We start from the raw sequence: 12,590 nt of genomic DNA, 5'->3' as shown, positions 1-12,590 counted from the left end.
ATCCCTCATCTATCCCTGTCTCTGTAATCCCTATCCCTCATCTATCCGTGTCTCTGTAATCCCTATCCCTCATCTATCCGTGTCTCTGTAATCCCTATCCCTCATCTATCCCTGTCCCTGTAATCCCTGTCCCTCATCTATCCGTGTCTCTGTAATCCCTATCCCTCATCTATTCCTGTCCCTGTAATCCCTGTCCCTCGTCTATCCCTGTCCCTGTAATCCCTATCCCTCATCTATCCGTGTCTCTGTAATCCCTATCCCTCTGGATTAGTGGTGCTGGAAGAGTACAGCAGTTCAGGCAGCATCCAACGAGCAGCGAAATCAACGTTTCGGGCAAAAGCCCTTCATCAACGTTTTTCCCCGAAACGTCGATTTCGCTGCTCGTTGGATGCTGCCTGAACTGCTGTGCTCTTCCAGCACCACTAATCCAGTATTTGATTTTCAGCATCTGCAGTCATTGTTTTTACCTAATCCCTATCCCTCATCTATCCCTGTCCCTGGTCTATCCCTGTCCCTGGTCTATCCCTGTCCCTGGTCTATCCCTGTCCCATGTCTATCCCTGTCTCTGTAATCCCTGTCCTCGTCTATCCGTGTCTCTGTAATCCCTGTCCATGGTCTATCCCTGTCCCTGGTCTATCCCTGTCCCATGTCTATCCCTGTCTCTGTAATCCCTGTCCTCGTCTATCCCTGTCTCTGTAATCCCTGTCCCTGGTCTATCCCTGTCCCTGTAATCCCTGTCCCTGGTCTATCCCTGTCTCTGTAATCCCTGTCCCTGGTCTATCCCTGTCCCTGTAATCCCTGTCCCTGGTCTATCCGTGTCCCTGTAATCCCTGTCCCTGGTCTATCCCTGTCTCTGTAATCCCTGTCCCTGGTCTATCCCTGTCCCTGTAATCCCTGTCCCTGGTCTATCCCTGTCCCTGTAATCCCTGTCCCTGGTCTATCCCTGTCCCTGTAATCCCTGTCCATGGTCTATCCCTGTCTCTGTAATCCCTGTCCATGGTCTATCCGTGTCTCTGTAATCCCTGTCCATGGTCTATCCCTGTCCCTGTAATCCCTGTCCCTGGTCTATCCCTGTCCCTGTAATCCCTGTCCCTGGTCTATCCCTGTCTCTGTAATCCCTGTCCATGGTCTATCCGTGTCCCTGTAATCCCTGTCCATGGTCTATCCGTGTCCCTGTAATCCCTGTCCATGGTCTATCCCTGTCCCTGTAATCCCTGTCCCTGGTCTATCCCTGTCTCTGTAATCCCTGTCCCTGGTCTATCCCTGTCCCTGTAATCCCTGTCCCTGGTCTATCCCTGTCCCTGTAATCCCTGTCCCTGGTCTATCCGTGTCTCTGTAATCCCTGTCCATGGTCTATCCGTGTCCCTGTAATCCCTGTCCCTGGTCTATCCCTGTCTCTGTAATCCCTGTCCCTGGTCTATCCCTGTCTCTGTAATCCCTGTCCATGGTCTATCCCTGTCCCTGTAATCCCTGTCCCTGGTCTATCCCTGTCTCTGTAATCCCTGTCCATGGTCTATCCGTGTCTCTGTAATCCCTGTCCATGGTCTATCCGTGTCCCTGTAATCCCTGTCCCTGGTCTATCCGTGTCTCTGTAATCTGTATCCCTGGTCTATCCCTGTCCCTGTAATCCCTGTCCCTGGTCTATCCATGTCTCTGTAATCTGTATCCCTGGTCTATCCCTGTCTCTGTAATCCCTATCCCTGGTCTATCCCTGTCTCTGTAATCCCTGTCCCTGGTCTATCCCTGTCCCTGTAATCCCTGTCCCTGGTCTATCCCTGTCCCTGTAATCCCTGTCCCTGGTCTATCCGTGTTTTTGTAATCCCTGTCCCTGGTCTATCCCTGTCCCTGTAATCCCTGTCCCTGGTCTATCCGTGTCTCTGTAATCCCTGTCCCTGGTCTATCCGTGTCTCTGTAATCCCTGTCCCTGGTCTATCCCTGTCTCTGTAATCCCTGTCCCTGGTCTATCCCTGTCCCTGTAATCCCTGTCCCTGGTCTATCCCTGTCTCTGTAATCCCTGTCCATGGTCTATCCGCGTCTCTGTAATTCCTGTCCCTGGTCTATCCGTGTCCCTGTAATCCCTGTCCCTGGTCTATCCGTGTCTCTGTAATCCCTGTCCCTGGTCTATCCGTGTCCCTGTAATCCCTGTCCCTGGTCTATCCGTGTCTCTGTAATCCCTGTCCCTGGTCTATCCGTGTCCCTGTAATCCCTGTCCCTGGTCTATCCGTGTCTCTGTAATCCCTGTCCCTGGTCTATCCGTGTCTCTGTAATCCCTGTCTCTGTAATCCCTGTCCCTGGTCTATCCCTGTCCCTGTAATCCCTGTCCCTGGTCTATCCCTGTCCCTGTAATCCCTGTCCCTGGTCTATCCGTGTCTCTGTAATCACTGTCCCTGGTCTATCCCTGTCCCTGTAATCCCTGTCCCTGGTCTATCCCTGTCCCTGTAATCCCTGTCCCTGGTCTATCCGTGTCTCTGTAATCCCTGTCCCTGGTCTATCCGTGTCTCTGTAATCCCTGTCCCTGGTCTATCCGTGTCTCTGTAATCCCTGTCCCTGGTCTATCCCTGTCCCTGTAATCCCTGTCCCTGGTCTATCCCTGTCCCTGTAATCCCTGTCCCTGGTCTATCCGTGTCTCTGTAATCCCTGTCCCTGCTCTATCCCTGTCTCTGTAATCCCTGTCCCTGGTCTATCCCTGTCCCTGTAATCCCTGTCCCTGCTCTATCCCTGTCCCTGTAATCCCTGTCCCTGGTCTATCCCTGTCCCTGGTCTATCCGTGTCTCTGTAATCCCTGTCCCTGGTCTATCCCTGTCCCTGTAATCCCTGTCCATGGTCTATCCGTGTCTCTGTAATCCCTGTCCCTGGTCTATCCGTGTCTCTGTAATCCCTGTCCCTGGTCTATCCGTGTCTCTGTAATCCCTGTCCCTGGTCTATCCCTGTCCCTGTAATCCCTGTCCCTGGTCTATCCCTGTCCCTGTAATCCCTGTCCCTGGTCTATCCGTGTCTCTGTAATCCCTGTCCCTGCTCTATCCCTGTCTCTGTAATCCCTGTCCCTGGTCTATCCCTGTCCCTGTAATCCCTGTCCCTGCTCTATCCCTGTCCCTGTAATCCCTGTCCCTGGTCTATCCCTGTCCCTGGTCTATCCGTGTCTCTGTAATCCCTGTCCCTGGTCTATCCCTGTCCCTGTAATCCCTGTCCCTGCTCTATCCCTGTCCCTGTAATCCCTGTCCCTGGTCTATCCCTGTCCCTGTAATCCCTGTCCCTGGTCTATCCGTGTCTCTGTGATCCCTGTCCCTCGTGTGTCAGCCTTTCCAAAATATCTCCTGCTTTTCTCTCTGTTACAGATTTTAAAAGTCAAACATCAAACATCTAACCTGGTGGAGATGCCGTTCACCCAGCACAGACGCTGTGAGTGTAGGTAAGGGGCTAAGATTGTACACAGTCGGCCTTTCCCTGACTCGGGGGCAGGATCCCGGATCCCGGATCCTGGGGTGTACCTTGGGATGGGCCCTACCTTCCACAGAGGGCCTTGACCCCTGTCCCAGGAGTGGGTGGGTGACCCTTACCCCAGAGTTCAGAAGTCACTTCCAAACTGACTGGGGACAGTCCTGAGCAAATGATTGGAGATGGCAGTGCTGGAAGAATGGTGCTCCACGCTGTGTACCGCTCTCACTGTCCCTGTCCCTGGTCTATCCGTGTCCCGTGTCCCCGCATCTCACTGAGGAACAGGAGAGACTTTGAAAATGCAAATCATAGCAGGACTTATACACTTAATGGTAAGGTCCTGGGGAGTGTTGCTGAACAAAGAGACCTTGGAGTGCAGGTTCATAGCTCCTTGAAAGTGGAGTCGCAGGTAGATAGGATAGTGAAGAAGGCGTTTGGTATGCTTTCCTTCATTGGCCAGTGCATTGAGTACAGGAATTGGGAGGTCATGTTGCGGCTGTACAAGACATTGGTTAGGCCACTTTTGGAATACCGTGTTCAATTCTGGTCTCCCTCCTATTGGAAGGATGTTGTGAAACTTGAAAGGGTTCAGAAAAGATTTTCAAGGATGTTGCCAGAGTTGGAGGGTTTGAGCTACAGGGAGAGGCTGAACAGACTGGGGCTGTTTTCCCTGGAGCGTAGGAGGCCGAGGGGCATGGATAGGGTAAATAGACAAGGGCTTTTCCCCGGGTGTAGGGAGTCCAGAACTAAAGGGCCTAAGTTTAGGGTGAGAGGCGAAAACTTTAACAGGGACCTGAGGGGCAACTTTTTCACACAGAGCGTGGTGCGTGAATGTAATGAGCTGCCAGAGGAAGTGGTGGAAGCTGGTAGAATTGCAACATTTAAAAGGCATCTGGATGGGGATATTAAATTGAAAGGTTTAGTGGGAGATGGGTTAAGTGCTGGCAAATGGGACTAGATTAGTTTAGGATATCTGGTCAGCATGGCCGAGTTGGACCAAAGGGTCTGTTTCTGTACCGTACATCTCTGACTGAATGTGCTTTGAAAACCTTATAAATGTTGCTTGTGAGCAATATTTGTTCAACAATGGAGCTCAATGGGAGAGGGAAACTACTGGCTAATGTGTGATAGCACTGAAACATTGAGCTGAGTCCTGAAGTTCTGGTCAATTGGAAGATAGGTCCATGTCCAGCATTGGCGATCCTGTCGTGAGAGAGCGTCTGCTGAGGGAGAAGATACCCTACTCTCAACTAAGGTGTTGGCATGTGGCTGAGGATGGTAACCATCAGCTTGGGGACTTTTGAAGGGGAAACTAGACATCAATCTGAGATACCTTCCAGGCCAAACGAGGGCCAGGGCATGCTGGGAGATACGTTTGCAGCAAATATTGAAGATGAAAAGGAAATGGCAGCGTGGGGACAGGAGGAGGCTGGATGGCTTTGGTCAGCAAGCGATCAGCTGGGAAGAAGTGAAGTGAGTGGCCGGAGAAGGTTGCTAGAGAGACGGTGACTAATTGTCCAATCTCACGGAGTTTTGACGGTTCAAGACTGAGAGAACATTGACTTGCAGGAACAGAGTGTGACGCTGTGGTGCTCCACGCTTGAGCCTTGAGATTCTAATCCTCAAATCGCAAGAGCTGGTTTCTCTCCACACTTCCTGAGGGAATGTCGTCTCGAAAGCGGATGGGAATGAGGGAACCAAGTCAGCTGCCGCGGAGAGATCCGGACAAGAGATGGAAAAGGACGGGAGTTATCAACAGACGAACAGACTGCCTTAGCAGCTCAACCTCTGCCTGGGAACCTCAACGGGGCTTTCGAGACATCTCGCTGTTGCCAATACTGGTGAAATGATGCCCCACACTGTCACGGTCAAGGGTACACTGCTGTGCAGAGGGACCTGGGTGAACTTGTGCAGGAATCCCAAAACGTTGGTATGTGGGTGCAGCAAGTAATGAAGATGGTGAATGAAATACTGTCCTTCGTTGCTAGAGGGATGGAGTTATGTTGCAGCTGTACAAGATGATGGTGAGGTCATCCATTTGGAGTACTGTGTACAGTTGGGGTCTCCTTACCTTGAGAAAAGATGTACTAGTACCAGAAAGAGTGCTGGGGAGGTTCATCAGATTGGTTCTGGAGTTGAGAGGTTGGTTTATGAGGAGACACTGAGTGGCCTGGGATTATACTCCTTGGGATTTAGAATAATGGTTGCGGGGGTTGAGGGGGGAGGAGGGTGGAATCTTATAGAAGCAAATACAATGATGAAGGGAGTGGATAAGATGGAAGCAGGGCTGAAACTAGAACCAGGAGGCACAGCCTCAAAATAAAGGGGGAACAGGTTTCGGACTGAGCTGAGGAGGAACTTCTTCACCCAGAGGGTTGGGGATCTGTGGAATTCCCTGCCCAGTTGAGGCTACCTCGCTGAATTTTTTTCTTTAGACAAAGATAGATTTGTGAACAGTAAAGGAATTAAGGGTTACAGAGTGGGTAGGTGGAGCTGAGCCCACAGAAAGATCAGCCATGATCAGGCTCAAGGGGCCGAATGGCCTACTCCAGCTCTGTCCACTGAGTAGTGAACCGGATGGAAGCGAACGTTTTTTTTTCTGAAAATCTGAACAAAACCATCGCAGATCGCCATCAGAATCTCGTGTGTCTGTGACGGAGGGACCAACAGTGAAATGGACGCTGAACAGGAGAAAAACGCTTGAAGTCAGTGCAATGCGGGCGTCAAAAATAACTCCTCAAACGCTCCCCTATCCTTCTCCCAGAGTAGGGAATTCCCAGGGCCTGGGATGATGGAGGTTGGTTAGAAATCTGGGAGACTCTCTCCCGACAGGGGTGGGGGGGGTGGAGAGGGATGCATTGTGGGTGGTAGGGGAGTTGGGAATTGTCCACCTCTGTCTGGTGAGCTGGCCCTGGGTCTTGGCTCTCTCTCACACACACACACACACACACACAGTGGTTAGCTAGGCCTCCGTTTGACTCGATCTTGCTTTCTTCCTTCCAGACCAAAGAAAGATTTCAAACAAGTCACATCGAGGTAAGGGAAGACACGAACTCTATCATGCTAACCTCCTCACTGTCAAACTGAGCTGGGAACAGGTTTTTATTGGATAGCCTGATGTGCTGCTTAACCAATGAGGAGGTCCTGTCTTTTGATTGGGCACCCTAATGCGCAGCTTAACCAATCAAAAGGACACAATTCAATAAGCACTCCTCATTGGACATCCTAATGTGCAGTTTAACCAATGAGGAGTGTTTGTTGAATTGTGTCCTTTTGATTGGTTAAGTAGACGTTAGGTTGTCCAATCAAAAGAAAACAATTCAGCAAGAGCTCTTCATTGGACACCCTAATGTGCCTTTTAACCAATGAACAGGTTTTGCTGATTTGTGGTCTTCTGATTGGTTAAGCTGCATATTAGCATGTCCAATGAGAAGCTCTTGTTGTATTGTGGTCTTTTGATTGGACATCCTAATGTGCTGCTTAACCAATGAAAAGGGCACACTTCAAAAGGAGCTCTTCAGTGGTTAAGTAGCTCATTAGCATGTCCAATCAAAAGACCACAATTCAGTAAGAACGTCTCATTGGTTAAGCAGCACAATAAGATGTCCAATGAGGAGCTTTTGCTGAATCGTGGTCTTTTGGACATGCAAATGTGCTGTTTAACCAATGAGGAGCTCTTGTTGTATTGAGGTCACAGTAGCAGACAGGACAGCCAATTTGTGCACTGCAAGCTCCCACATAAAGCAAATATGAGCACTGTGCAGCTCACCTGTGTCTTTAGTGATGTTCGTTGAATGGATAACTTACCGCCCCTCAAAACTGGAGTAAATACCCCAGTTTCCGTGGCCCTCCCAGATCTGTGTCAATGGGTGGCTGAGAGACAGTACCTCTGACAGTGCAGCACTCAGACAGTCCTGCACTGGGAGAGTCGCACAAACAGACACCTTCAGAATAGGCCATTCGTCCCCTCAAGCCTGTCCCACTATTCAATAAGTTCACGGGCTGGGCACCTGCAGTCACGGGACCCAAAACTATGGGGTTACGGGAGGGAGTGATGCATTTTTACAGCAGCTTGCGCACAGCAAGATCCCACTAACAATAAGCTGCAGAAATCTTTTTTTTAATTGTTGAAGATGTGGGACAAGGGATTAGATAGGGAGAAACCTGTCCCGCTCCTGCCGCTGTTGGTGGTGGTGAGAGAGAAAAAGAGAGAGAGAAAACAGGAAACACTCTGAGTTTGAAATGTCTCTCTTACAGGACAGACCAGGCAAAGCACAGGAATGACAGGGGACAGCGGAGAAAGCTGATCCAGGAACCAACTCGCCCGTACGTCTGTGTCTCTGTGTGTGTGTTTGTGTCTGGGTGTGTGTGTGGGTAGGTAGGGGGGGTGAGTCTAGATTAGAGTAGTGCTGGAAAAGCACAGCAGGTCAGGCAGCGTCTGAAGGGGGAGGACAGGCCACTAGGTATCAGTCCCGACACTGGATGGACCATCTTGCAAGAGGGGGGTGTGACCAACATGGGGCGGACCAACTCTTTGTGTGGGGGTGAGACACAGGGTGAACCATGTCGCTGGGTGGGGGAGGTGACATGTGACAGACCATCTCGCCGTGTGGGGATGTGGGGGGGGGGGGGGGTGAATGACACGGGGGAACCATCTCGCTGGGTGGGGGAGGTGACATGGGACAGACCATCTTGTGGGGGGTGCACGACACGGGACAGACCATCTCACTGGGTGGGGGAGGTGACACAGGACAGACCATCTCGCTGTGTGGGGGAGGAGGTGACACACGGGACAGACCATCTCGCTGTGGGGAGGGGGGTGGGTGCGCGTGACATGGAATGAACCATCTCGCTGGTTGGGAGTGACGCAGGACAGGCCCATCTTGCTGTGGGTGGGGCCGGGGTGGGGGAGGTGTGACATGGGGTGAACCACCTCGCTGTGTGTGGGGGGGGGAGGAGAGGGGGCGCCACACGGGACAGACTGCCTCACGGTGCTGGGAGGTGTGCCGCGGGATGAACCATCTCAATGGCTCGGGGTGGAGGGGGGGGGTGGGGGTGTTGGTATGGTATGAACCATTCCGCTGGACGGACGAAGGGAATCCCACAAATTCCGAGTCCGGGTTAGCCCGCGAGGCAGGGAGCCACCGCCACCATGATTGTTGGACTCCCGCCAGCTGACACCTCCCTCTCTCTCTCTCTCTCTCTGTGTGTCTTTGACCTCAGGACCCACTGCAAACCGTGCTCCCATAGGAAGCGACACGGCTTTGAGCAGAACCCAAAGAGCTGCGAGTGTCATTGCCAGCTAACCCACCATCGGTGTCGCCTGAAAGGGCAGGAGCTGAACGAACACACGTGCAGGTGGGAGCCGCGGGGACGGAGGGAGGGAGGGAGGGAGGGAGGGAGACAGAGACCCCCCCCACCGACCTCATCGGGGTTGTAGGAAAGACCTAATTAGGCACAGGGCGGATCTCCCCAGGATTCAGCCTTGAGGTACGATCGTGGAGGTTTGAGGGGAAGGATTATGGGCAGCTCAGTGGTTAGCACTGCTGCCTCACAGCGCCAGGGACCCGGGTTCAATTCCCAGCTCAGGCAACTGTCTGTGTGGAGTTTGCACATTCTCCCCGTGTCTGCGTGGGGGTTTCCTCCCACAGTCCAAAGATGTGCAGGTCAGGGTGGATTGGCCATTGCTAAATTGCCCATAGTGTTAGGTAAGGGGTAAATGTAGGGGTGTGGGTCTTGGTGGGTTGCTCTTCAGAGGGTCGGTGTGGACTTGTTGGGCCGAAGGGCCTGTTTCCACACTGTAATCGAATCTATGGATTCCCTGCAGGACTGAGGGTCGAGGTATACGAGGGATTGAGGGAGGGGGGGAATAAATCTCACGGGGAGACCCATTTGTTTCCCAGAGAAGAGTGTGCTGGGTTATTTTTTGAATTCCTGTGGGTTTAGTCTAACATTTGCCGACCCGTCCCTAGTTGCCCCTTGAGAAGGTGGGGGTGAGCTGACTTCTTGACCCCGCTGTGCTGTGAGGACCCCCCCCACACGGTGCCCATTAGGGAGGGAATCCCAGGATTCTGACCCATCCACACTGAGGGTACGGCGAGATATTTCCAAGTTGGGATGGGGAGTGGTGGGTACTTGCGGGGGGAGGGGGGGGGAATATCTGCTGCCCCTTGTCCTTCTGATAGAAGTAGTGGTGGGTTTGGAAGGTGCTGCCTGAGGATCTTTGGCGAGTTGCTGCAGTGCGTCTTGTAGCTGGTACACACTGCTGCTACTGAGCGTCGGTGGGGGGAGGGGAGATGGGGGGGGTGGGGGGAGTGGGGATGTGGTGCCAATTGAGTGGGGGCTGGACAGCGTCAAGCTTCTTATATGTTGTTGGGGCTGCCTCCCCCCCATCCAGGGGCAAGTGGGGCATATTCCCTCACCCTCCTGACTTGTAGATGGAAGACAATTAGTAAACGGATTGGGTGGGGGAGGCCGAGGGACGATCTCTTCACCCAAAGAGCTCTGGAAGACACTGCATGAGGAAGGACGTTACCAACAGGAAACTCCCTCAGAAACGTTTAACCAGAGATTCACTGGTGTGTACTGACCCCCACAGGGCTACAGACTGAGAGCTGGGGGAGGGGAGCCGAGATGGGGTGGTCCTTCATCGACTGCCATGATAAGATGGGCGGATCGGCCTCCCAATGTTTCCCACCGCAGGTAGTGAGGAGCCCCTTACCTCAGGAAGGATGTACTGGCCCTGGAGCGGGTCCAGAGGCGGTTCACAAGAATGGTCCCAGGAATGAAAAGCTTAACGTGTGAGGAACGTTTGAGGACTCCGGGTCTGTACTCAATGGAGTTTAGAAGGATGAGGGGGATCTAATTGAAACTTATAGAATACTGAATGGTCTGGACAGAGCAGACATGGGGAAGATGTTTCCATTGGTCGGAGAGACTAGGACCCAAGGGCACAGCCTTAGATTAAAGGGAAGACCCTTTGGAACAGAGATAAGGAGAAACTTCTTCAGCCAGAGAGTGGGGAATCTGTGGAATTCACTGTCACAGGAGGCTGTGGGGGCCAGGTCACTGAGTATAATTGAGACAGAGATAGATAGGATTTTGGGGATCGAGTGTTATGGGGAGAAGGCGGGAGAATGGGGTTGAGAAACGTAAATGATTGAATTGTGGAGCAGCGTCGATGGGCTGAATGGCCTAATTTCTGCTCCCGTGTCTGATGGACGGCCCGTGCAGTAGCCAAGAGAGAGGCCAGGGTTAATGGGGACTGTCCGTTTCCCTTTTGCAGATGTGAGAGGCCAAGGCGATGATCGATGGAGGCCGTGTCTGTCAGCTCCTGCCTGCTGCGATGTGAAGGGAGGGGGGGGGGGGGTGGGCAGGGGAGAGGCACACGTTCAGGGCCTGCGCCTCTCCATCCCCCCCACACCCACTCTGTCGACCAAGAGCTCCCCTGTCACCCCTCTCTCCCTCCCCCTCTCCAAATCGTTGCTTCCTATCTCACCCTCTCCCCACCCCCAACAACCCGTTCTGTCTCCATGCTCCCCCTCATCCTCCACACCCCCCCCCACTCTGTCTCTTCCCCACAACTCTCTCCGTCTCACCCTCCACACTCTCTATCTCCTCCCCCAATCTATTCTCCCCCTCTCCTCCCTGCCATCCCCCCGCTATCTCTCCCCCATCTTGCCCCCCCACCCTCTCCCTCTCCACACCACTCTGTCTCCCTTCCCCTTCCCCCTATTTCACATCTCCCCCCCCCCCCACCTCTCCTCCCTGCAGTGGGGTGGGGGGAGTAGGAAGGAGGAAGTGGGATCCCACCAGGAGACTGCATTGTGACGTTCCAGGGGCAAAGCTGCCTTGGTGGGTGGACAGAGCGAGAATCCAAGGCTGGAGGGGGGAGTCAGCTAAACATTGGAGGATTCTCGGCAGGTGGAGCGGGAGCTGAGGGAGAGACACGGACAGACAACGGTCTGTTATTCCCAGAATTGACGGGGAAACATCGGATTCCCGAGGGACGGCATTTGGGATCTGGGCGGTCGAGATTTGGAAAGTTACCGAAGGATGCCCTTGTGGCCAAGTATTCGCTCGGCTGCGTGATCCCTGGGCACTCGGCCTGATTCGATACTAACCCACGCCAAACCATGAACTCACCCAGACTCTCTGTAACCGCTATATAGACATTCCAGCGCTGGATAGATCCCACGGCAAATGGTCTGATTTTTATTGTGTGTTTTTATTTAAACGGTTGCTTGTTTTATCATTCCGACTTTTCTTAATTTAACGTCAACAAGGGCGACTGCCTCTTCCCGAATTTCCGGGATATCTCCATCCAGCTGGAAAACACAAACGACAGCAGATGGGCCAAATGGCTGGCAGACAGTGGAATTTGAGGTGATGTCAGCATGGGCGAGGCTGTTCAACCCATCGAGTCTGTACTGGCCCCTTCCAAATTCCTTCCACAATTCCTACTCTCCCACCCCCTCCCGTACATCCCGTAATCTCTCGTTTTCCAATTATTTATACAATTTAATCACCAAACACCCACCTTTTTCTTCCCAAGTTCCTGTTCAACCAGCATCCCACCCCCCCCCATCCCATTCCACCCTTTCAGGCGGTGTCCCCCAGATCCCACCAACCCATCGCCTCAAATGAATCATTCTCCCCCTCCCTCCGGGTTCTGTCCCCGATTCCCTTCAAACCTGCCCCCCACTCCCCCCACGGGGTGATCGATCCAACAGCCCCCTTCCTGATTCCGCACGCCTCGATTCAATCCCTGCCCCCCTCCCCCCACCCCAAACCTTCCCTGGTCCGAGGGGGGGTGTGCCCACAGTCACTGAGGTCCCTTAGCACCCTCTTCCCACACCCCACCCCCGCTCCACCCCGAACCCCTGACACCCCTCAGCAGCTAAGTGACCGGGATCCAGAAATAAACACCTCACTCTGTAACCCCCCTCCACCCCCTCCCTATCTCTGTCACCCCCTCCAGCCCCTACACCCCCTCCCTATCTCTGTAACCCCCTCCAGCCCCTACACCGCCTCCCTATCTCTGTCACCCCCTCCCTCCGGCCCCTACACCCCCTCCCTATCTCTGTCACCCCCTCCTTATCTCTATCCAACCCCCCCCCCCCAGCTGGGCTGTGTACTGTCCTGGGGGGGGGGCT

The 12,590-nt window shown here is 53.3% G+C and overlaps 1 protein-coding gene across 3 annotated transcripts in view; it reads left to right on the top strand.

Moving 5' to 3' along the window:
- The window catches only part of LOC140457090 (vascular endothelial growth factor A-like), a 38,363-nt gene extending 26,674 nt beyond the window's left edge, over nucleotides 1–11,689 (top strand). The window contains exons 4-8 of one of the 3 annotated variants that reach the window (XM_072551067.1): nucleotides 3,336–3,409; nucleotides 6,439–6,471; nucleotides 7,693–7,761; nucleotides 8,659–8,793; nucleotides 11,359–11,689. In XM_072551067.1, coding sequence (XP_072407168.1) covers nucleotides 3,336–3,409; nucleotides 6,439–6,471; nucleotides 7,693–7,761; nucleotides 8,659–8,793; nucleotides 11,359–11,374 — 327 coding nt within the window. In that variant the 3' untranslated portion in view covers nucleotides 11,375–11,689. Of the gene's footprint in view, nucleotides 1–3,335; nucleotides 3,410–6,438; nucleotides 6,472–7,692; nucleotides 7,762–8,658; nucleotides 8,794–10,720 lie in introns of all 3 variants that reach the window. The other 2 variants (XM_072551066.1, XM_072551068.1) reach the window with 2 other exon arrangements.
- Nucleotides 11,690–12,590: the final 901 nt, after the last annotated feature.

Source organism: Chiloscyllium punctatum, chromosome 31 (genome assembly GCF_047496795.1).
Source record: "Chiloscyllium punctatum isolate Juve2018m chromosome 31, sChiPun1.3, whole genome shotgun sequence".
Taxonomy (NCBI): domain Eukaryota; kingdom Metazoa; phylum Chordata; class Chondrichthyes; order Orectolobiformes; family Hemiscylliidae; genus Chiloscyllium; species Chiloscyllium punctatum.
This window is presented reverse-complemented; position numbering and strand designations above follow the sequence as displayed.